This window comes from Anomaloglossus baeobatrachus, chromosome 3 (genome assembly GCF_048569485.1).
Source record: "Anomaloglossus baeobatrachus isolate aAnoBae1 chromosome 3, aAnoBae1.hap1, whole genome shotgun sequence".
In the NCBI taxonomy this organism is placed as follows: domain Eukaryota; kingdom Metazoa; phylum Chordata; class Amphibia; order Anura; family Aromobatidae; genus Anomaloglossus; species Anomaloglossus baeobatrachus.
Genome location: NC_134355.1, coordinates 384,102,643 through 384,128,131, shown reverse-complemented (window position 1 = coordinate 384,128,131; position 25,489 = coordinate 384,102,643). Strand labels below are relative to the sequence as shown.

Genomic DNA, 25,489 nt, shown 5'->3' with positions numbered 1-25,489 from the left:
TGTTGTTTGAAAAAAAAAAATGATGAAAGTTTTTCAAGATTCTGCTGAGTGAGTGCTTCAGTGAGTAAAAAATAGACAGCACACGGATATCACACAGATGGCATCAGTTTGCTGTCTGCTTTATTCACTGACCCACTTGTATTGGTGGTTGTGAGCCTTAACTTTGATCAATTGGACAAGTCTTAGGGGTACTTTGCACACTACGACATCACAAGCTGATGCTTGCGATGTCGAGCGCGATAGTCCCCGTCCCTGTCGCAGCAGCGATATCTTATCCTATCTAACATTATCGCTACGGCAGCGTCACACGCACTCACCTGCCCTGCGACATCGCTCTGGCCGGCGACCCACCTCCTTCCTAAGGGGGCGGGTCGTGCGGCGTCACAGCGACGTCATGCGGCAGGCGGCCAATTGAAGCGGAGGGGCGGAGATGAGCGGGACGTAAACATCCCGCCCACCTCCGTCCTTCCGCATAGCCGGCGTGAGCTGCGGTGACGCAGGTAAGCTGATGTTTCTCGCTCCTGCGGCTTTTCATACAGCGATGTGTGCTGCCGCAGGGGAACAAGGAACAACATCATACCGTCGCTGCAGGAAAATTATGAAAATGTCGGACACTACACCGATGATACGATTACGATGCATTTGTGCTTCTTAATCGTATCAAAAAGGATTTACACACTACCATATCGACAGCGACGCCGGATGTGCGTCACTTTCGATTTGACCCCACCGACATCGCAGCTGCGATGTCGTGGTGTGCAAAAGTACCCCTAAGGCTACATTCACACTTGCGTTGTTTTAAATCCGTAAGGTGCGTCGTTGTGACGCAATGACGGATTTGTCGTTTTTTAGATGTCAACTGACGCAACGGATGTGTTATTTCACAGGATTCCGTTCACAGGAATCCTGTAAAAAATCTGATCCGTTGTGTCCATTACATCCGCTATACGTCTGTTTTTTCACGGATCAGTCGTGATCCATTTGTGTTTGGGCATGTTCAGTAGAGCATGATGGAATCCAGCATTGGATTCCGTTGTGTAATGGATTACGGTGGAATCCAGCACCATAGTCAGCCATTATAGCTCTTAACGGATGGTGACAGAGTCCTGCGGAGTGCGTTTTTTTGCCACTCCAAAAAATGTTACATTCTGCGTTCTTTCTGGCCGGCGGTCAGTCATTCCATGACTGATCCACTGTGCGGCGGATGCAACGCAAGGCCATCAGTCGCAATCCGTCGAATACAAGTCAATGGGGAAAAAAAGAAATCCTGCAACATATTTTGCATGGCGTGGCCAAGCTCTCAGGGCACCCTTAGTGTGGCCTAGCTATCAGTGCACCCTTGGTGTTTCCAAGCTCTCAGTATACACTTGGTGTGGCCTAGCTATCAGTGCACCCTTTCAATAGTAAAGCTCTTAGTACACGCTTGGCGTGGCCACGCTGTCAATGCACCCTTGGCATGGCCAAGCTCTCAGTACACCCTTAACATGGCCAAGGGCTGAGTTCTCCATTCCGCCACCACAACCTGTTGATTGATCGCCCACAGAGATCAGTAGCAGAACTGAAAACTCAGCCATGGCGGCACACACTGACACTGCACTGTGGATCAGTTTAGTGAGGAGCCCCATAAGAAACAGATAGGGATGGCTTTGCACCTGCTTGGCTCCTGCAGTCTCGATATGTATGCACATGGCTGAAGATTGAGTTCAGGTAAAGTATCAAACACTGACTTTCAGGGTACCTAACTCCAGTGGGTGGCACTAGGTAGACTAATTTCTTTCAATCAGTGAAGGAGCTAATTTGTACACTAAGCCAGACTGACATTGTGTTTGCCAGCGTTAATGAAGGTCTTGCTTTAATAGGATGTTCCCATTTCACTAAATTAATGCCACTTAATAAAATCAATGCATCTTTTCAGTGGTATGCTCATCCGTCCAGTTCACCAGAAGTACTATTCTAGTCAAGGACCGAAATAAGATTTCTGGTGTAGGAAACATTGGCACTTTTGTAGAATTTAGTGGGGCAGGTGTAGACATGCCATGTACCGACCAGCTCCACCAATTTTTAGTGTTCTTATGACTATTTATACTCTACTATATCAACTCCTAGCTTGACAGTTTAGGAGGACAAGGACATTAAGACTTATATGCACAAATTAATGACAACACATTGGGAAATATTTGTATTTCTTTTAATAGATAACAAAGCACAATTCATCATTTATATGACAGGCTACAGCCACCCTATAACTAAGCACAACCTGTTGCTTCATGTTGTATCTACAAGATTAGATTTAAACCACAAAAATTTAGGCTCCAATTAATCAAAACTGGAGCATTACTGAAGGGTGTAGGACCCACCAAATTCATCAAGAGATGTGCGTCAGGGGTTTTTCCACAAACAAAGTTGATTTTAAATCAATAGATCTTGGAATAATAATAAGTTACACAATTGGATGAATGTTCCTGTGCTGAGATAATCTTATATATGTGCCCCTGATATGTACTGTGTAATGGCCATGTCTGACCATACAGGAACATGGTCTGATAAAACCACAGCTCCTGGCCAGGGAGGATACAAAAGAGTATGCAGACATTACAGCATGGGATCATACATCTGGCTATGTCCGATTCAGATTGAGCTTTTCAAAAAGTTGGTGGAGCTGGTTGGGACTGGAGGAAAATGTTTAAAGTCATGACATTTTTGCATAACTATGATATGAGGCAAAATTTCACAATGTTTGAAAACTGGCAAAAACCGCTAAATGAATTGGGGCCAGAGTATTAGCGAATTTACTCAGGAAGAGTCTACTAGCATGTTACTATGTACTGTGTGTACGTTAAAGGAAATCTGTTGTGCTATGTAATCTGAAAATTGCATGCTGTAGGAGTTAGGGTACCGTCACACTTAAGCGACGCTCCAACAATCCCACCAGCGATCTGACCTGGTCAGGATCGCTGGTGCTTCGCTACATGGTCGCTGGTGAGCTGTCAATCACGAAGATCTCACCAGCGACCAGTGACCAGCCACCAGCTAGCAGCGACTCGTGGAAATGATGCTGCGCTTGGTAACCAAGGTAAATATCGGTTAACTAAGCAAAATGCTTTGCTTGGTTACCCGATATTTACCCTGGTTACCAGCGCACACCGCTTAGCGCTGGCTCCCTGCACTCATAGCCAGGGTACACATCGGGTTACTAAGCAAAGCGCTTCGCTTAGTTACCCGATGTGTACTCTGGCTACGTTTGCAGGGAGCCAGCACTGGCAGCCTGAGAGCGGCGTACTCCAGTAACCAAGGTAAATATCGGGTAACCAAGCAAAGCGCTTCGCTTGGTTACCCGATGTGCACCTTGGTTACCAGCATACGCAGCTTCCAGACGCCAGCTCCCTGATCCCTGCACATTCAGATCATTGCTCTCTCGCTGTCAAACACAGTGATGTGTGCTTCACAGCAGGAGAGCAACAAGCAAAAAATGAACCAGCACTGTGTGTAATGATCAGCGATTTCACAGCAGGGGCCAGATCGCTGCTTAGTGTCACACACAGCGAGATCACTGATGAGGTCACTGGTACGTCACAAAAACTGTTACTCAGCAGCGATCTCGCTAGCAATCTCACTATGTGAGAAGTACCCCTTAAAACTCAGGGATGGTTATCTTGTCAAGGTCCTCGATTTTGTTTATTTGCAATGTTTGTTTTAGCAGCAGGACCTTATCATTGCTGTGACTCACTGGCTCATGCCAAGTTGTCTGAAACACACCCCGTCCTCTGACTTAGGGGTACTTTGCATGCTGCGACATCGCAAGCCGATGCTGCGATGCCGAGCGCGATAGTTCCTGCCCCCGTCGCAGCTGCGATATCCTTGTGATAGCTGCCGTAGCGAACATTATCGCTACGGCAGCTTCACATGGACTCACCTGTCCTGGGACGTCACTCTGGCCGGCGACCCGCCTCCTTATTAAGGGGGTGGGTCGTACGGCGTCACTGCGACGTCACACGGCAGGCGGCCAATAGGAGCGGAGGGGCGGAGATGAGCGGGATGTAAACATCCCGCCCACCTTCTCCCTTCCGCATATCCTACGGGAGCCGCGGTGACGCAGGTAGGAGATGTTCCTCGCTCCTGCGACTTCACACACAGCGATGTGTGCTGCTGCTGGAGCGAGGAACAACATCGGACCATCGCGTCAGCGTAATTATGGATTATGCCGACGCTACATCGATGATACGATTACGACGCTTTTGCGCTCGTTAATCGTATCATCTAGGCTTTACACACTACGATGTTGCCTGCGATGCCGGATGTGCGTCACTTTCAATTTGACCCCACCGACATCGCACCTGCGATGTCGTAGTGTGCAAAGTACCCCTTACACCTCACTGTTAATGCACAATGTCTATAGAAAACCTCTGTGGGCGACAGCTCTCTCAGATCTATTACATGGCTTTTAATCTAAAAATTCTCATTATGTCAGAACAGCTGCACCCAGTAATCTAAATGATACATCATTGGATTCAGGATCTCTTTGCCTACATCATGCTGCTCAGATGAAGTGGCAAAAACTTGTAGAAAGATTCCCTTTAACATAGCTTGGTAAATAATTGTGTGAGTAATCCAGAAAGCTATAGAATTGTCAACTTCACTGAAGAAGACAATTAATACAATTACTATTAATACTCTTTTGATTGTACATACGTGAGCTTTCTACTAAGTGGAGAAGTAATGTTCACTAAACTATGTGTGACTTCGGGTAAATATTTTTATTTTATTTTTGATTTATGGTAGCTTAAAGGGTTTGTCTGAAAACAAAACTGTTTATCAACCTTCCCAATTTCTATAAAAACAAAGGCGTTTTATACGTTTTTTTTTTACTACCAGCACACTCAGTGGACTCTCAAAACAAAGCGCCATCAATGACGTCCACTCCAGGAGCTGACCTACTCATTCTCCTTCCAAATCTACCATGTCTCTCATCACAAGCCCACAGACAGTAGAGTGCTTTTCTTTACTGAGCATACGGTCATGGCACCACTGAAGATACATTAAGGCTGCGACCGCACTTTGCGTTCACCTACTTGCAGTTCTAAACGCATGTTTTATGATTAATTGATTTGACCAAAGTTGCCTTTTTCTGAAATTTAGCGCTGAAAACGCATGCGTATTTACCGCGTTTTAGATGCGTTTTCAGCGCTTTTTACATGCTTTTCCACGTGCGTTTTGACAAATGCGTTTTGTAAATCAAGACACTGCTAAATAAAGGTTAAACATTCAAATATATTGAAAAAAAAGAGAAAAAAAGGATTAAATACATAAGTTCAGAAATTAAAAAGAAAATAGAAATATATAATGGAATTATAGTGGTAATATAGTATTTATTAGAAAAATAGAACTAATTTTAACATTTTCTTTAATTTAATTGTCGGATTATGTGTGTGTGTAAAGGGACATATGAAATCATTAATGTAATGTGCAAAAAGCATGCGTTTTGTAAGTTCAAAACGCATGTTTTCTGCACTGAAAAAGTAGGTAAAACGCAGGAATTTGTAGGAAACTTGGTTTTTGCCATTTCTCATTGACTCCAATGTTAGCAAAACGCACCCAAAGTGGCAAAAATAATTGACATGCTGCTTCTTTGAACGCATGGTTTTTGCCACAAAATATGCAAATTAAGCGCAACATTTAGAAACGCAAAGTGCGGTCTAAAAATCCAAATTTTCCATAGACTTTGCTGTGAAATCAAAATGCATGCCTTTTGTCATGAAAAAGGTGCTTCTCAAAATGGACCTAAAAAGCACCTAAAACGCAGGTGGAAACGCAAAGTGCGGTCGCAGCCTTAGTTTAAAGAACATTTCTTGTTCACTTACAAAGCTTTTTTGTATACTGCATATAGTATAAATACTTTGTATTCACAGAAGCTTGAAATAGTTTTTTTTCAGTATCAGACAACCACTTTGATGCTATATGTACACGGAATCATTTTGAGCTTTTGAAGTGGAAACTAAGGAGATACTCCAATCTTTAATGAGTTTTGAGGAGGATTTGGAGGGTTTCCACTCAGATTCTGCTAATTTTCTGCTAAAAAAATAAATAAAAATAATCAGTGTACATATATCACAAGGGTACATCCACACGACAATTTTAATCTGATGGTGGAGCAGTTTGCATTTTCATTCTTCCTGTAGTACCGTGCTATTTTCATATGCCGTCGGCATTTTTTTCTTTACCTTCTATTATAAAGAGCACACAGCTTCCAAATGAAGTTGTCCAAATATTGAAGATATTACTTCTTCAAACTACTACTGTTTTTGCAACATGAAATGGTTAAAGTAGCAAGAGACTGAACATGTGCACAGCAATGTCATTTTTACATTACTATGCGCTATGTTAATTTTTACCTCCGCTTTTTCTACCTGAAAAATACATTGTGTGCCTACACCCGTATTTTTATTTTGATGAGACCTTCTTCATTTTTTGTATGCAAGTGATTGGTAAGCCACAATTGGTATCAAGAAGGATTACAAAGATGCGCCAATTGTAGCGCTTTACCCTGCTAATCCCAATTGCCCTGGTGTCGTGGCAATCAGGGTAATATATGGGGTTGATGACAGGCTTTGCTGTAGTGAGTGGTCACGTTTTCCATCACTACAGCCTCTGGACGTAGCAGAGCCAGGATCATCATGGGATGTCATGTGGATTACATTGGACCTGCATGGGTGTTTAGGGAGTTAATAAAGGGGTAAAAGAGGGTGTGTGTATTTTTTATTTCAAATAAAGAATTTTCAGTGTTTGTATGTTTATTTCTTTTGAATTATAGGTTAGTAATGGGGGCATCTCATAGACCCCATCCCCAAGCCCTAATCTAAGGCTTGATGGCAGCTGTGATTTTTAACAAATCAATCACAGCTGTCATCAACCCCATATATTACCCAATTGTCACAGTACCAGGGCAATTGGGATGAGCTGGGTAAAGCACCAGAATAACCATGCCCCTTCCCACCATGCTATTACCAGCACCCACTTGGTGCTTCAGCTTTACCTGCGTTTGTTGTCAAAAAGAGGACAGGTGCTCACCTCATATTTTTTTATGTTTTTTTCACAGTGATGTGCTGGTCAATCACAGCCATGCCAATACTTGACATGGCTATAATGGGGCCGGAAGTGCCTATATAGGAAAAGCTAGCTGATTGGCAGCTCTGCAACCTTTCATCAAGCTTTATTCGGATGACAAACCCGAACAGGAACCGGATGTACAGGTAAAAGTCTGCGTTTGGGTCCAAGACCTGGACACCCGGTGTTCGTTATGAACCCCAAACTTTACAGTTCACTCATCCCTATTAGGTCACATAAAATATGAATATATGAGTATGTGTTATATTATGTGTTTTTTCTGACAGCAAGGGGTTAAGCTTATGTAAAATTGAACTCGTAGTATGTCTATTTTTCTCTGGCTGTCTTACACAGGTAGCTTAAGTGAAGCGAAATTCTGCATTGTTTCTACATTCAGAAGCTATGGCAGAGCCTAACTGAGTCCTAACTCGGTTTTGTTCTATTTATCCAAAAAGAAGCTTGATCGGCTCAAAGAACAAACACAGGACAAGCCCTAAGCCCTAAGCCTGCTTACATCCATTACACAATTTTGCTATAAAGTAACTGTATTCTTTATTGCTTGCAGATTAGTTTCCTTTGCAGGTGATGCAGTTTTAAGATTACATCACTGGAAGAGCAGCCAGAAGTATCTGAGTGCCAGGATGACTAAAGTCAGAAGAATGTTTTATCCCAGCGCAGCCAATATGCAGTTTGCTCACAGGAGGTTATACGAGACAGCAGTAGAAGATTAAAGAAAGATTGTGAATTAGCCATCCAAAAAGCATGATCGATTAGGTAAAAGGTCCAATCCAAGCGGCTGTCCTCAATCACTTACAGTATAAAGTTAACTAAGTATTACGAGAAGTATACATGCCTGAGCCCAGGAATGAAAATGCTTTCCTCCCAGGGAATTGTTCTGTAATTATTGGTGCATAAGATTAAAAAGAGAACTATAATTTAAACGTTATAATAAAATGTATATTTCTTGTATATGATAAGTAGAAAAGGTTTATTAGTTTTCCAAAAATCATCATGCTGCTCTGCCCCAATAAAAATGGTAATTGAAATAAGTGAAAGTCTTCAACAACCTATCTTTTTGAGCTTCATCTGACGCTTGTCAATGATCTCCAACCATACAGTTTATCGAACAGTCCAGAAAACTTGTAGAAAATCCACACATCTGTGTATTGTTCAGCATTACGCTATGAGCCAATATATCCATGATCCCAGATAAACTAGGTGTCCGAAGGCACTAGGAAAAAAACACGCACATGTCCCTTGCCTCTTATTCTAGCAATAACTCTGGTCCAGAAACCTGCATCTAAGGAACATGTTTTTCAAGTGGCGCATGAGCAGTAGCTTTTAAGGCACATCTGGGCATAAAGAAGTCATATCTGGACAAAAGTCATATCTGGGTATATACAAGCCACAGCTTGGCATAAACAAGTCATATATTGGCACAAACAAGTCATATCTTGGCATAAATAAGTCCTATCTGGACATAAACAAGTCATATCTGGGCATGGACAAGTCTCATCTGGGCATAGACAAGTCTCATCTGGGCATAGACAAGTGTCATCTGGGCATAGACAAGTGTCATCTGGGCATGGACAAGTCTCATCTGGGCATAGACAAGTCTCATCTGGGCATAGACAAGTCTCATCTGGGCATAAACAAGTCATATCTTGGCATAGACAAGTAATATCTGGGCATAAACAAGTCGTATCTGGGCATAATCAAGTCATATCTGGGCATAGACAAGTAATCTGGGCATAGACGACTCACATCTGGGCATGGACAAGTCATATCTGAGCATAAACAAGTCATATCTGGGCATAGACAAGTCATATCTGGGCATAGACAAGTCATATCTGGGCATAGACAAATCACATCTGGTCATGGACAAGTCATATCTGAGCATAAACAAGTCATATCTGGGCATAGACAAATAATATCTGGGCATAAACAAGTCATATCTGGGCATAAACAAGTCATATCTGAGCATAAACAAGTCATATCTGGGCATAGACAAGTAATATCTGGGCATAGACAAGTCATATCTGGACATAAGTAATATCTGGGAATAAACAAGTCATATCTGGGCATAAACAAGTCAGATCTAGGCATAAACAAGTCCTATTTGGGTATAGACAAGTCATATCTGGGCATAAATAAGTCATATCTGGGTATAGACAAGTCATATCTGGGCATAAATAAGTCATATCTGGGTATAGACAAGTCATATCTGGGCATAAATTGTACATATTAAAATATTAAGCATTAAGTTCACTTTCAACTGCAGATACCCTGGGTTTTATGTATGAACCTCAGAGGAGTGAGTTGTACATCATACCCAAAGAATGCTGTATTCGAGGCCATAAGGTTTACGACTCCCTATGGTTCCCTTTCTGAACACAAATTAAATGACTTGAAATTTTACAAACCAGCCGAGGTAGACTGGAAGAAATGTCTATGCTCCATAATTACCATTTCAAAGCTGAACATTTTCTTTTTAGTTAATTTAATAACTGGGCGTTTCTGGCTGGGAACGATGATTTCATTCAATACTCTAAAGCTACAGAACATGCTCCAAAGATTTTTTCTGCTTCAGCTTTAAGGCAATCTGTCATAAAGTTTTTGCCCCTAATCTAAGAGCATCATGGGTTGCTTGCTATAGTCTTGATAAAATCACACATTTGTTTGTACGGTAGTAGGTTATCACTAGATAACTAGTAAACCTGCTTCAAGGTAGTCCTCCATATTCATGAGCTCAGCATATACCCACCATCACCACTGATTAGCAGATTTCAGCCGATACACAGAGTACATAAAATGCTGCCAATCAGTGTTTTGGGCAGGGTTATACACAGCTCAGCATTCAGAAAACTGGTAGATCTGCTGCAGATAAAACAGTGGTTTTATCAAAACTGCAGAAAGCAGCCCAGTAAGTGATACATCGCTGGAATCAAGGTCTCTTCTCCTACATCATGCTGCTCTCAGATGGGTTAGGAAAAACCTAACAGATTCTCTTTTAAACAATTGAGATCTTTCACAATCAGAGTAATGGGTACTTTGCATGCTGCGACATCGCTAGCCGATGCTAGCGATGCTGAGCGCAATACTACCTGCCCCCGTCGCACATGCGATATCTTGTGATAGCTGCCATAGCGAACATTATCGCTACGGCAGCTTCACACGCACTTACCTGCCCTGCGACGTCGCTCTGGCCGGCCACCCGCCTCCTTTCTAAGGGGGCGGGTCGTGCGGCGTCACAGCGACGTCACACGGCAGGCGGCCAATAGAAGCGGAGGGGCGGAGATGAGCGGGACGTAAACATCCCGCCCACTTCCTTTCTTCTGCATAGCCGGTGGAGGCAGGTAAGGACATGTTCCTCGCGATGTGTGCTGCCGCAGGAACGAGGAACAACGTCGTATCTCCTATTGGTGCGACATTATGAAAATGTCCGACGCTACACAGATCACCAATTTACGACGCTTTTGCAATCGTTTATCGGCGCATCTAGGCTTTACATGTTGCGACGTCGTTACCAGCATCGGATGTGCGTCACTTTCGATTTGACCCCGACGATATCGCAGTAGCGATGTGGCAGCGTGCAAAGTACCCCTAAATCTTTTACTTTACTAATTCAAAATATTTACACTTGAAGCTAGAAGAGAAATTTACATTTAAAGGCCTTGGGGGCCACCAAAAATGCAGTGTGTCGTTATGCAGCTGAGGTTTAGCACCTCAAATATGCCCATGTCAAAATAAGACAATATAGCATCGGGTAGTGAAAAAAAGAGGTCTACATTACTGAGGAGATTTATTTATTTAACTTATTTAGAGTTATTATATTCCACTACACTTTATGTGGCACCCCTGAGGCTTCAGTCGCCACAAGGTACTACACCTCACTAGAGGTGCAGTATTCATTCCGGGTACGGAGGAGGTCATTGCCGGTAACTACCACCAATCCATACAACACACAGTTCAGTCACCCTCCCACTGGGACTGGGTTAGGGTAGGGTCATGTGGATGGTCACCACAAGATATGGGACCTCCCACCCTCTAGTTCAGCAATCCGGGGGGTGGAGCTAGACAATAGGGAGTAACAAGATACACACACAGTTAGTCAGTGATGGGGAACAAGTGAGTAGTGGAGAGGAGATGGTTGCTGAGGAGAGAGCTGCGCCATAGCTCCCTCAGGGCCGAGCACATAGAACAGGGTGCAGAACCCTAGGCTGGGTGGGTACTTCAAGTCCCACCAGCAGAATCCACCGGGCATAGGATTTGTAGTCTTCTGGCCCACCCAAAGTGCCCAGGGCACAGCAGCATACTAATGCCAGGAGCCATGACAAAAGAGTGGCACCAGTAAAGGACTCGCGCTGACTGCCATACTGGACAGGACCGGAGCCAATACAAGAACTTGGGTCCTAGCGTAGCTTCAAACAACAGGGACTCACACAACACAGTGCAAATAGGAAGGACTCACAGAGACAAGCACCGGTTCTGACCTCCGAACTATCCGGGATCGGCTGGAGCCCATGACACCGGAGTCTGACACTCCAGAGGTGGTGACATCTCAGTGAGTAAAGAACTTTAACTGCAACCTCTGTGTCGTCCAATCCTTCCCATGCCATACCCTCGCCATAACTGCATGGCAGCAGGAGACTACTACTCCCAACCTCCCTGGGGCCTGAGCTCTGCCTGTGGAGAGCTGCACCAACTGAGCTGTGCTACCATCTGCCCCAGAGGATATCTCCCGCAGCAGCGGCTCCTATTTTAGCCGCAAACCACGGGTGGCGTCACGAATATAAACTCTACTCCCCTGTAAATAATCTCTCCATCTTTATTGACACCGCCGGGGTCACGAAACCGGGCCTGGCTGCTGTGACATCCCATCCCTCACACCGGCCCGGTGACGAGTAACCTCCCAGACTCTGTGGGTGCGTCATTTACATCTAATCACCACTGTCCCTATTGGGGCTCACAATCTAAATTCCCTATAACTATGTGTTTGGAGTCTGGTGGAAACTGGAGAACTCATAGAAACCCATGCAAACATCTTCCAGATGTTGTGCTTGGTGGGATTTGTACCCTGGACCCCAGCAAAGCAGAAAACTGTGTCCCAGGAGATAACCCCTCCAGCAGTTGGCGCATGTGCTGTGAAATGAGAGGTACTATCTTTGGCTTCATTTGAGCAATAAGCATACGCCTGCTGCCAATGTACTCATTACTGTAATGTATCTATGTTACCGTATTTCTACCTAACGCCTATATGGTAGTAAGATGATATATACATTACTCAGATAAGGCCAACATTGAAGCAAGATGTCATTTCCTTAGCTTCATTTTCGCTATGAGCAATAAAACCCTTGCAGCCAAATGTCATGCTGGTATTGATGTGGCCTCCAATCAAGTGACTGGTTCCCTTTAATCAAATATTTCAAAACAGTCCTCCAATGTCTTTAAATAAGACCATGGCATACCTAAAGAATAATGGTCCTTTTTTTAAGTTTCCGATCATAATAATCCTTTAAAAGTCCTTTAGATGAGTGGAGGTCTTGTCTTCAAATCCTCATTGATTGCATTAGAGTCAAACACATATTATTCACTGGGTCTGTCAGAGTAAAGGGTGCTTTACACGCTGCAACATTGCTAACGATATATCGTCGGGGTCACGGTGTTTGTGACGCACATTCGGCGTTGTTAGCGACATCGCAGCATGTGACAGCTAGGAGCGACGATCAACGATTGCAAAAACGTCAAAAATCGTTGATCGTTGACACGTTGCACCTTTTCATAATATCGTTGGTGGTGCATGCTGCTGGTTGTTCGTCGTTCCTGCGGCGTCACACATCGCTATGTGTGACACCGCAGGAATGACGAACATCTCCTTCCCTGCGTCCACTGGCAATGAGGAAGGAAGGAGGTGGCCGCTCATCTCCGCCCCTCCTCTGCTATTGGGCGACCGCTTAGTGACGCCACTGTGATGCCAAACGAACCTCCCCCTTAAAGGAGAGATTGTTCGGTGTCTCCAGTGACATTGCTAAGCAGGTATGTGCGTGTGATGCTGTCGTACCAATATTGTTTGCTACGGCAGCGATCACCCCCATGATGAAACAGCGACGTGGGCGGGTGCTATCGCGCACGACATCGCTAGCTATCGCTAGCGATGTCACAGCGTGTAAAGCACCCTTAAGAGGTCTGGCTCTCACCGTCTATATCCGGTTGGGATGGGGTCCGCCTAAAACAATCTTTTTCATAATTATATCAGTATAATTATTACACATAAAAGTGTATCTACTCAACCATTTTATATTCCTATTGAGTTGAGAAACATTTAGTAAAAAATGAAGCCTTTTGTCAGCGTGGATAGGTTTCCATCAGCTTTTCAGATATGGACACTGTTATATTTCTTCTTTTATACAAAAACGTTCAAGTCATGTCATATTACCTGGTAACTATGAGTAATCTGTTATTTCCGAGTCTACAAAGTCTGGCAGTCTATTACTTTACCATGAAAAATAAATAATTTTGAGGATATATTTTTTAGGAAATATATAAACAAAGAATTGATTGGTTTGTACCAACTATGCAAGATCTCCCTTATCTGTAGCGATCCGATTGCTGGTCGCTACACCGATTCCAAGAATGGGGATCAGCAAGGTCCTGTCTGAAAGGTGAGGAGATTGAACATATACACCTCCGCTCCATACAGGGCTTTCTGGAGATAGTTGAGACATAGGTTCTAGCAAGACATAGACTTGACTTGTTTGATGATTTGCTATGTCTTCAGAAACAGGTATAACATGTATACTACATGCCCTGCATCTGACTTATCTTACAAGGCTAATTGCATTTCAAAAGTTGGCTCTCATCTGTGTTTGCAGATTATTAAATTTTAAAGAATTAATAACATCTTATTATGGTAATAGGATTAAGGTCTTAATTAAAATTGAACTTTTAGTTTTGTAGCTGGCCTTTATCAAGCAAATGTAATCTGACAAGCTCTCCAATGGTAAAACGTGACATCCATGCACATAGAAACTCAGGTCACCTGTTCAATATTTTTAAGAATTAAATTATTCTAGACTTCTGTATGTAAGTACTCAGGCCATCTGTATAATACCACCTCACCTGTGGGGCGGTCCAGTCCGATTGGCTTCACTGGTTTTGGCCCGGCGCCTCCTATCTTCCTTCCATCACTGTCCTTCTTCCCTGCTCTGTGTGGATGAGGCATCATACGTCATATGTACACACAGAGGCCACCATTGCGCTTCTACGCACGTGCACTTTGATATGGCCTGCTGAAGACAGATTAAAGTATTGTACTGCGCATGCTCTGGCATTCTTTGACCTTTCCCTGCACCTGCACAATACAGTACAATGGAGGCCTCTGTGTGGATGATGTAGGATGCATCATCCACACGGAGCAGGGAATGAGGATGGCAATGGAAGGAAGATAGGAGGCGCTGGAATGAGAGCGTCTACAGCCATCGGACCCGACAACCCCGCAGGTGAGTATAATAAAAGCTGTTTTTTACATTATACAGAGCGGCCTTGGCACTTATATACAGCATTCTAGAGGGGAAAAACATGGTGACAGGTTCCCTTTAAGCCTTAAAGGTGTATTCCGAACACTGATATACAATGGCTAAATGCACAATATGCCATTATTTTCTGACACTTTCACCAATTTGGAGAACTGAGAGTTCAATGCCTGCTCCCGATCCTACACATTAAAGTCTAAAGGGGGCTTTACATGCAACAACATCGCTAATGAGATGTCGTTGGGGTCACGGAATTCGTGACGCACATCCGGCTTCGTTAGGATATCGTTGCGTGTGAAACGCACGAACGACCGTTAACAATCAAAATTACTCACCTAATCGTTGATCGTTCTAATCCCAATTATCGTTGCTGTTGCAGGACGCAGGTTGTACGTTGTTCCTGCGGCAGCACACACCGCTATGTGTGACACCGCAGGAACGAGGAACATCACCGTACCTGCGGCCGCCCGCAATGAGGAAGGAAGGAGATGGATGGGATGTTCCGCCCTCTCATCTCCGCCCCTCCGCTTCTATTGGGCGGCCGCTTAGTGACGCCGCTGTGATGCCGAACGAACCTCCCCCTTAGAAAGGAGGCGGTTCGCCGGCCACAGCGACGTTGCTAGGCAGGTAAGTACATGTGACGGGTATTAGCGATGTTGTGCACCACGGGCAGCGATTTGCCCGTGACGCACAACCGACGGGGGCGGGTGCTTTCACCAGCGACATCACTAGCGATGTCGCTTTTTGTAAAGTGGCCTTAAGACAGTTACGAAAAAGTTCAATCACACAGAGCACAATGGTAGAAGAGTATATAGTGTCATAGCTTGAACACCATGATATGTAAGTTCAGACGTATACAAATCACAACAGCAGTACCTTGCAGTATACCCACCTTTCGCGTTCTTGCTCCAACAAGTTGGTAAAGTCATCACTCTTATTCATGTAGTCCGTATGCTTCCGCTTCTCGTTTTCTAGTTCATACACAGTCCTACGGTGGCACTTCTCTGCCAACAATAGCTGCTCTAGCATGCGCCTGTATGTTTCTTTCTGTTTTTCTTCAAGTCGGTCAAGCTGGGCATATTTAAAAACAAAAAAAAAAAAAAAAGAAAATATGTTAAGTGATTTAAAATGTAAAAAACCATATGCACATAGTAACATGGTACAACACAACTTATCCATTTAATACAAATGTATTTCTCACTTCTAATCTATGAAGAGGAAGAGCTTCTCTGAGATTCTGTTTCAGTATATGATTATAAATATTTGCAAAAGATTGATTATGACTAGTTTTTGTGCAAATTATTTTAGAGTATCAGGTTCGTCGGCCATTAAAAATTAACTACATTTCATTTTAGAGCTACTGTAGACCTTTTTGTAAGGTATTTTAGACAAAGGGGCACTTAGGACTAGAGATGAGTGGAACCGTGGATAATCGGGTTTGCCGAATCCGCACAGACTGAAAAAAAGCAGTTTGGTTCATTAACCAAACTTAACATGAACTTGACCCCAGACAATGAACCCAATTCAAGTCAATGAGAACGAGAAGTTCTGTGCTGTAAAATGGTCATAGTAAGAGTTAGGAGGCTGCAAAAGGAAGCTAAATGGGGTAAGAGAAGGACAGTTACATAAACTGGGTTCTCAAGAAAATGACACTGCAGTCAGACTCTTTTCTGGGCCCGCTTATTAAGCTTCAAGAATATTCACTACCTACCCCGCCCACCCTCTGTGCCACCGTCTGTGATTGGTTGCAGTCAGTTTGCTGTATGGTAGTGTAAAAAGAAATAAATCATTTGAAAAAATGGCGTGGGCTACTATCATAGTTTTGATAACCAGCAAGGGTAAAATAGACATCTACAGGCTGCAATCCTCAGCTGTTAGCTTTACCATGGCTGGTTATCACAAATAGAGGGGATCCCAAGCCATTTGCTTTTAAATTATTTAATTAAATAATTTTTAAAAATCGGTATTGGTTACCCGCATTTTTGATAACCAGCCACAGTAAAACTGACAGCTGGTGGCTGGTATTATCAGCATGGGAAGGGCCAATTATTGGCCCCCTCAGCCTAAAAATTCAAGCCCACAGCCACCCCAGAAGTGGTGCTTCCATAAGATGCACCAATGCTGGGGCTTTACCCGGCTACAGTATTGCTTTCTATTACTTTCTATTATATATATATTATATATATATTATATCTATTATATATATATGTATATCTGTAAATAGAATTAAATTCAAATCTTAACATTCTCAATATGGCTGTAGAAAAAAGTATGGCTTGGAGCTTCTTGACCAGTATATACTGTAGCTACAGCAGGTGCTCCACTCTACTCTCTACTACTTCATATGCAATGTATACATGTGATATACAGCAGGTGAAGTTAGAATTGAACACATCACAACATTTTCTAAGTAAATATATTTCTAACGGTGCTATTGACATGAATGTCTCACCAGATGTTGATAACAACCCATCCATTCCACACAGGTAAAGAAATCAAACCATAGATGTGCATAAATTTAGTGATATGCAATAATGAGAAATGATGCAGGGAAGAAGTATTGAACACACTTTCTGAACACGCTTACTTAAATGTATTTATTACTTTGTACATAAGCCTTTGTTGGTGATTACAGCTTCAAGATATGTATCTAGAAATCAGTGGCATGTAATGCTCAGGTGTGATTATGGACCATTCTTTCACACAAACACTCTTCAAATCCTCAATGCTCCGTGGACTCCTGCTGTGAACGCTGAGTTTTACTTCCTTCCGTCAATTTTCTATTGGATTCAGGTCAGGTGATTGGCTGGGCCATTCTAGCAACTTTAGTTTCTCTCTATGAATCCAAATGAGAGTTTCCTTGGCTGTGTTTTTGAGCTCATTGTCTTGCTAAAATCTCCACTTTCATTTCATCTTCATCATCCTGGTAGATGGCAGCAGATTTTTATCATGAATGTCTTGGTAGAATTTGTCCATTCATCCTTTCTGAGTCATTATTACATATAACTTAATTTATGGACATCTATGGTTTTATTTCTTTACCTGTATGAATTGGATATTGGTTGTTATTGACATCTGATGAGAAATTAATGTTAACAGCAACTGTAGAAATATATTAACTTAAAAAATTGGTGACGTGTTCAATACTTATTTCACCTACTGTAGATGGCACTGCACAGAGGTTCTGTTTAGCTCCCAGGACAGCTTCTGTAAATCCTATAACTACTGAATATAAATTATATCGATTATAGAAGTGTTTATAGACAATGATTGTAGATTACGCAATCCCATAGCTGCTGAAAGAACACTCCTCAACATTGAAATTGCAGCACCAAGAAGGTATAGTAATGGAATCATGGAAATCACATCATGGATAGATATGCTAATGATATAAAAATGATAAAAAAAGGTTGAAATAACATTTTCAAAACATCACATTTTTTTCATTATCAAGTGTAACCTCCACGAACATAACTACATTTACATACCTTGACTGCTATCAGTGAATCTTTTAATTATTGTTTGAGAGATGCTAAAAGCGCTTGGTCTCGCAAATTGTAAAGATCCACTGCTGGCAGCAAATTTTGCAATTGACGACGAATGATTTCCCAGATGTGCTCGATTGTAGACAAGTCCGAAGATGCTGCAGGGCATGGTATCATGTTTAGGCCATGCAGGCTGCCCAAAATAGCATGAGCAACATGGGGCCTAGTGTTGTCATGTTTACAAATGGCTCCTTCGACACGTTAGATAACTGGCCATACTACTGATTCCATCATTAATTCATCCTGTATTGCAAGTGAAACTAGATGTCACACACCAAGCCTAAAGGCCACTTTACACGCTGCGATATCGGTACCGATATCGCTAGCGTGGGTACCCGCCCCCATCTGTTGTGCGACATGGGCAAATCGCTGCCCGTGCCACACAACATCGCCCAGACCCGTCACACTACTTACCTGTCTGGCGACGTCGCTGTGACCGGCGAACCGCCTCCTTTCTAAGGGGGCGGTTCGTTCAGCGTCACAGCGACGTCACAGCTGCGTCACTGAACCGCCACCCAATAGAAGTGGAGGGGCGGAGATGAGCGGGACGTAACATCCCGCCCACCTCCCTCCTTCCGCATAGCGGCCGGGAGGCAGGTAAGGTTCCTCGTTCCTGTGGTGTCACACGGAGCGATGTGTGCTGCCGCAGGAACGAGGAACAACTTTGTTACTGCTGCAGTAACGATTTTTGAGAATGGACCCTCATGTCACCGATGAGCGATTTTGCACGTTTTTGCGACGATACAAAATCGCTCATAGGTGTCACACGCAACGGCATCGCTAATGCGGTCGGATGTGCGTCACCAATTCCGTGACCCCAACGAGTTCGCATTAGCGATGTCGTAGCGTGTAAAGCCCCCTTAAGGTGTCTACACAAACTATCAAAAGACATTTACACAGCTATGAGCAAGACATCGAACAACAGGCATTCCATTGACCTCACACCACTTCTTTGAAAAGGCTTTCATGAAGAAGCACAAGATGCCAATGGAGGCTGGAATGAAGATTCATGCCTTTCAGTGATGAGTGCCGCTTTTGAATGCAATGATAGTCGGAGGTTGGTGTGGAGACAATTTGGGCAACATCATGAAGAGGCCTTCACAAGAGAACCGTACACCTCTAGTCTTCATTCCAGGTACACTAACAGCTCGGCATTATATTAATTTACTCATGGAACCAGTGATACAGCCAGAGACATTTTTCAACATGACAACGTCATACTGCATGCTGCTTGTGTTACTGTGAATAGCGTGCATGGTCTAAACCTGCTACCATGTTCTGCAGCATCTCCAGACTTGTCTCCCATTGAGCATATCTGGAATATCATTGGTTGGCAACTGCAAAGTTTGCATCCTGCAGCGGATCAAGACGATTTGTATGCCCAAGTGAATTCAGCATGGCAGAACATTCTCCAACGATTAGTAACCTCTTTGATAGCATGCCGAGGCGTGTAAGTGTGTGTATTTGTGCATCACTCATACTCGATACCTAAAAAAATTAAGATGTTTTGAAAAGTTTGTCTCATTTATCACAAATTATTATTTATATAGTGTGTGTGTGTGTGTGTGTGTATACAGTATATATATACAGAATATACACATATATATATATATATATATATATATATATATATATACACACACACACCTGCAACTGCCACACATCACTATGTTCCTTGCACAGTTTATGATTGAACACGCTAACTTTTTATGAGGCGTGAAGGGTGACGTTATAGGATTAGTATAGTGTGTGTATTAATAATACTCTGACACTATTAAGTAGTGGCTTTGAAGATGCCATAAAGTACATGTAGTTTTCAAGGCAGCGTATCAGTTTCTTAAAGGTAAACTGATCCTTATGACCGAGGCGCTATCTTTCTATAAAATTGATAATATATATCGATCTGTATATATACTTGAGTATTTTGCTACAAATTGTACAAAATAAATAGCAAACATGCCTTGATTTTAATATTCTAACTCCAAAGGTACTGCCAATTTAGTATATGCACACACAAATAGATTATCTATAGATGATAGATAGATAGATAGATAGATAGATAGATAATCTACAGATGATAGATGATTATAGATGATAGATATATAGAGAGATAGATATAGATATAGATAGATGATCTATAGATGATAGATAGATGATAGGTAGGTAGAGGGATAGATGATAGATGGATAGATAGATAGATACATAGATAGATAGATAGATAGATAGATAGATAGATAGATAAATCTACAGATGATAGATGATCTATAGATGATAGATAGATGATAGATAGATAGATGATCTACAGATGATAGATGATCTATAGATAGATTAGATAGATACATAAGATGATCTACAGATGATAGATAGATAGTTAGATAGATATATAGATGATCTACAGATAGATAAATAAATGATCTACAGATAGATAGCCCATGTAAATTAATATTTATAGCAATAAATACTGTATCCCCCTATAAATCCTAGTACAAGTTAGTATAAGTGTTGTACCTCTGCCATTGGCTTCTCGTAGACATCTTCTCCTATGGACTTTTCCTTTGCAAGTACAGCATCTCTGTGCAGCACCCTCAGTACATCCTCAGGAGCTGAAAACCCGTAATGTGCTTCCAAAACTTCAGGTTTAGTTTTCTCGGTCTTTAGCATATGGATAACATCCTCCCTCGCCTGTGGGAATGAAACATGATATGATTAGAGGAGCTGCAGATTATATAACACACGCTTACATCATACCTGATGTATTGACATTTGAAGCAAGAACTAAAGCCATGGGTTAGCTCAAGAGAACTTCTTCACTAATACACTCCACTTTGCCAGAAACAGAGTGCGGCTGTCACATTGCATGACATGTTACTAGGAGGCCTCCCTGTGTACTGTCCACATACAGCGCCTACACCCAGTGCATAACCAGTGCACTAAGCCAGTTACTTGTTCAATTTATTTCAATACGTTTACAATCAATTATTTCTTTTTCACTATTATATTAATTCAGGGCCTAAATGATATGTGACCTGTGCCCTTGTGTGATGGCCCTAGGCACCTGCAGCCTGTACCCACAATCTCACAATTTTTATACAACATAGGGAAGACCGGTGCGCAGGGTGTCACGTTCTGGGGTGTGTCTTGCTGTTTCAGTACAACCAACGTTTTAGCAGCAGGAGTTTATCATTGCAGGACAACTTGGCATTTGCAGAGGAGTCTAACCTCGCCCCACCACTAATTAGCTATGCAATGTACATAGAACGTTCTAGTGGGATTATGCACAGCTCAGCAACGATGCTCTGCTCAATCTGCAGCAGAGAAAGCGGTGTCTCTATGATACTGTAACTGCTGCTCCCAGTAGACTAAATGATACATCGCCAGAACCGTGAAACCTATACCTAACTCATGGAACTGTCAGAGTACATAGCAAAAACATGCTAAAATATTTCATTGAAAGGGTTTTCCATTTTAGTGAAAATGTCTAAGAACACATTCTTTACTATTACTCAGGTTGCTTAGTGGCTACATACCATAAAACCCGATTTTCCTTTATTTCCATATAGTCACATTCAATTTTAAGCTCTACTTGCTTACATCCTATTGCAGCAGGGGTGGAGGAGCCACTAGTTTAGGAAACTGCACTAAGTTTTCAACCACCTCCCCACCCCCTGCACCTACTCTCCTCTCCTTGTTAGTTCCTGGTTTCTCATTTTTCTGCGGGTTCTACCTTTCTCTTGCCAGTGTTGCTTCATCTGCAAAATGGCAAAATAATGTTTACTATGCCCTTTTTTTGTTTCATCTCACACTTTGATCCAAGTAGAAATCTGTATTCTCCTCTGTAGGTGTTTGATTTCCATTCCCATAGCTAAATCTTCAACTGTGCCCAGGCCTGCCACTAGGAATTTCAGAAGCCCATATTGGCAAAATTTTCGGGCCCCCTCAAGACTCTGCTCAGGCTCCACCCCAGCCCCTCCACCCCTCAAACCTTTGACAGTCTCACCGCAACACACACACACACACACACACACAGACACACACACACAGTCTTGGCCAAAAGTGTTGGCACCCTTGAAGTTGTTCCAGAAAATGAAGTATTTCTCTCAGAAAATTAATAATACACCCCCTACACCACACCTCTCCATAATATCTCTTTCACACTGCCCCAATGTATAATATTTCCCACACACACTGGCCCTCTGTATAATATACCCCCCACGCAATGCTCCTCTGTATATCTCTCCCACATACACTTCCTCTCTGTATAATATCCCACACATACACACACATACAGACACACAGCTCCTTTGTATAGTATCCCCCTAACACACACTGCCCCTCTGTATAATATCCCCACACACTGCCTCTCTGTATAATATCACTTAAGTACGCTGCCCCTTTGTATACTATCCCCCACACAAGCTGCCCTTCTTTATATATATCCTCCCACACACTGTCCCTCTGTATATCACCCCACACACTACCTCTCTGTATAATATCCCCCCACACACACACACACACACACACACACACTTTCTCTTTGTATAATATCCTCCTGGTATATATGTTCGACTCCCGGTATATATATCCCCATCCTGGTATATATGTCCCCATCCTGGTATGTCTCCATCCTGGGCCCTTCCTGGTATGTATATCCACATCCTGGTTTATTGTCCCTTTCCTAGCATATATGTCATAGTTTATTTGTCCCCATCCTGATATATATATATATATATATATATATATATATATATATATATGTCCCATCCTTGGCTCCTCCTGATATGTAAATCCCCCTCATGGGCACATTCTGGTATATATGTCCCCATCCTGGTTTATATGTCATCCTTCTTATATATATGCCCCGTCCTGCTACACACAGGTCAGCTACAAGAGACACACAAACCCAGCTTATCCGCAGCTGAAACACACACACACTCATTTCGTTCAGGAGGACTCCGAGTTGACTATAAGCAAAAGATTGATATTAGAACACTTAGCCAAGTTAAAAGGAAGCCAAGTCCCCAGGACCAGATGATTTACACCCCTGAGTCTTGAAAGAGATAGCTGAGGAAATAAAACTACCACTTGCCATAATCTTCAATAAGTCATGGGAAACAAGAGTGGTCCCTCTAGATTGGAAAAAGGCAAATGTGGCCCCCTATCTACAAAAAGGGTAAAAAGGAGGATCCAGGAAATTATAGTACAGTAAGACAATTGTCAAGGAACATTTACTTAGGTACAGCCAGCAGGGTTTTAATAAATCTTGTGAGACCAACCTGATTTCCTTCTATAACAAAGTCACTGAATGGTTGGACCAGGGGAATGCTGTGGATATACTATACCTTGACTTCAGTAAGGCATTCGATAAAGTATCACATAACGTACCTATTGAAAAAATGATCAAGTACGGAATCGACAAAAAATCAAATGGATTCAAAACTGACTTAATAATCGGGCAGAACGAGTAATATTAAATGGCCGCACATCGAACTGGAGAAAAGTCAAAAGCGGGGTGCCACAAGGCTCTGTCCCATGCCCAGTACAGTTTAATATCTCTATAAATGATCTGAACAACGAAATTATTGGGGAACTCATAAAATTTGCAGATTGTACGAAGATAGGAGGAATAGCCAACACCAGAGGTGAGAGGGTATTCAAAAGGATCTAGACACACTCGAACAATGGGCCGAGGCAAACAGAATGGTTTTTAACAGGAACAAATTCAAAGTGTTACATCTGAGTAAAATAAATCTAAAAAGCCTATATAGTATGGGAGGAAGAGAACTAATCGATAGCACCGGGGAAAAGTACTTGGGCATAATAGATCACAGATCCAAGATGAGTCAACAGTGTGGTGCTGCAGCTTAAAAGGCCAACAAAATTCTGGGATGTATCAAGACAAGCATCAAGGATGGTAATTACTCACCTGTACTCTACCCTGGTCAGACCACACCAGGAGGAATACTGTGTACAGTTCTGGGTGCCCCAATTAAAAAAAGACATGCAGTGGTGTGAAAAAGTGTTTGTCTCCTTTCTGATTTCTTACTCTTTTGCTTGTTTGTCACACGTAAATGTTTCACATCACCAAAGACATTGAAATATTAGACAGATAACACAAGTAAACACAAAATGCAATTTATAAATGAAGGTCTTTATTATTAAGGGAAATGAAATACAGACATACATGGCCCTGTGTGAAAAAGTGATTACTGCCCCCTTAACCCCTTCAGCCCCGGGGCACTTTCCGTTTTTGCGTTTTTGTTTTTTGCTCCCCTTCTTCCGAGAGCCGTAACTTTTTTATTTTTCCTTCAATCTTGCCATATGAGGGCTTGGTTTTTGCGGGACAAGTTGTACTTTTAAATGAAACCATAAGTTTTACCATATGGTGTACTGGAAAGCAGCAAAAAAATTCCAAGTGTGGAAAAATTGCAAAAAAAGTGTGATGGCACAATATTTTTTGGGATGTTTTATTCACGGTGTTCACTATATGGTAAAACTGATGTGTAGGTATGATGCCTGAGGTCGGTGCGAGTTTGTAGACACCAAACATGTATAGATTTACTTGTATCTAAGGGGTTAAAAAAAATTCACAAGTTTGTCCAATAAAAGTGGCGCACGTTTTGCGCCATTTTCCGAAACACGTAGCGTTCTTATTTTTTGGGATCTGTGGCTCAGTGACGGCTTATTTTTTACGTCTCGAGCTGATGTTTCTAATGGTAGCATTTTTGCGCAGATGCTACGTTTTGATCGCCTGTTATTGCATTTTGCGTAAAACTTGCGGCGACCAAAAAACGTAATTTTGGCGTTTGGAATTTTTTTGCCACTACGCCGTTTACCAATCAGATTAATTGATTTTATATTTTGATAGAACGGGCATTTCTGAACGCGGCGATACCAAATATGTGTATATTTATTTATTTTTTAACCCTTTAATTTTCAATGGGGGGAAAGGGGGGTGATTTGAACTTTTAGGTTTTTTGTTTTTTTTTTAAATTTTTTAAAACTTTTTTTTACTTTTTTTATTTTATTTTACTAGTCCCCCTAGGGGGCTATAGCGATCAGCAATCCGATTGCTGATCGCTATCTGCTGATCACAACTATACCGCTGTAAACAGCAGAAATAGTCACTTTCTTTTTTCCTCTGCTCCGTGCCGAGGAAGAATGAAAGTGAAACATCGTAGCAGCAGGCGTCATCACATGACCCTGTGCTACGATGGCAACCACCGAACGTCACGTGATCACTCACGTGACGTCCGGAGGGGGCGGCGGTAAGTAAAAAAACAAGGCCGCGCGCATATAGATCTCGCTGCCAGA

At 42.4% G+C, this 25,489-nt stretch overlaps 1 protein-coding gene across 6 annotated transcripts in view; it reads right to left on the bottom strand.

Moving 5' to 3' along the window:
• FILIP1 (filamin A interacting protein 1) overlaps positions 1 to 25,489 on the bottom strand; it is a 255,619-nt gene that overhangs the window by 34,552 nt on the left and 195,578 nt on the right. For all 6 annotated transcript variants that reach the window (XM_075340192.1, XM_075340191.1, XM_075340197.1 and 3 more), the window contains 2 exons: positions 20,687 to 20,860; positions 15,526 to 15,704 (listed from right to left, as the gene is read on the bottom strand). In XM_075340192.1, coding sequence (XP_075196307.1) covers positions 15,526 to 15,704; positions 20,687 to 20,860 — 353 coding nt within the window. The remainder of the gene's footprint in view (positions 1 to 15,525; positions 15,705 to 20,686; positions 20,861 to 25,489) is intronic.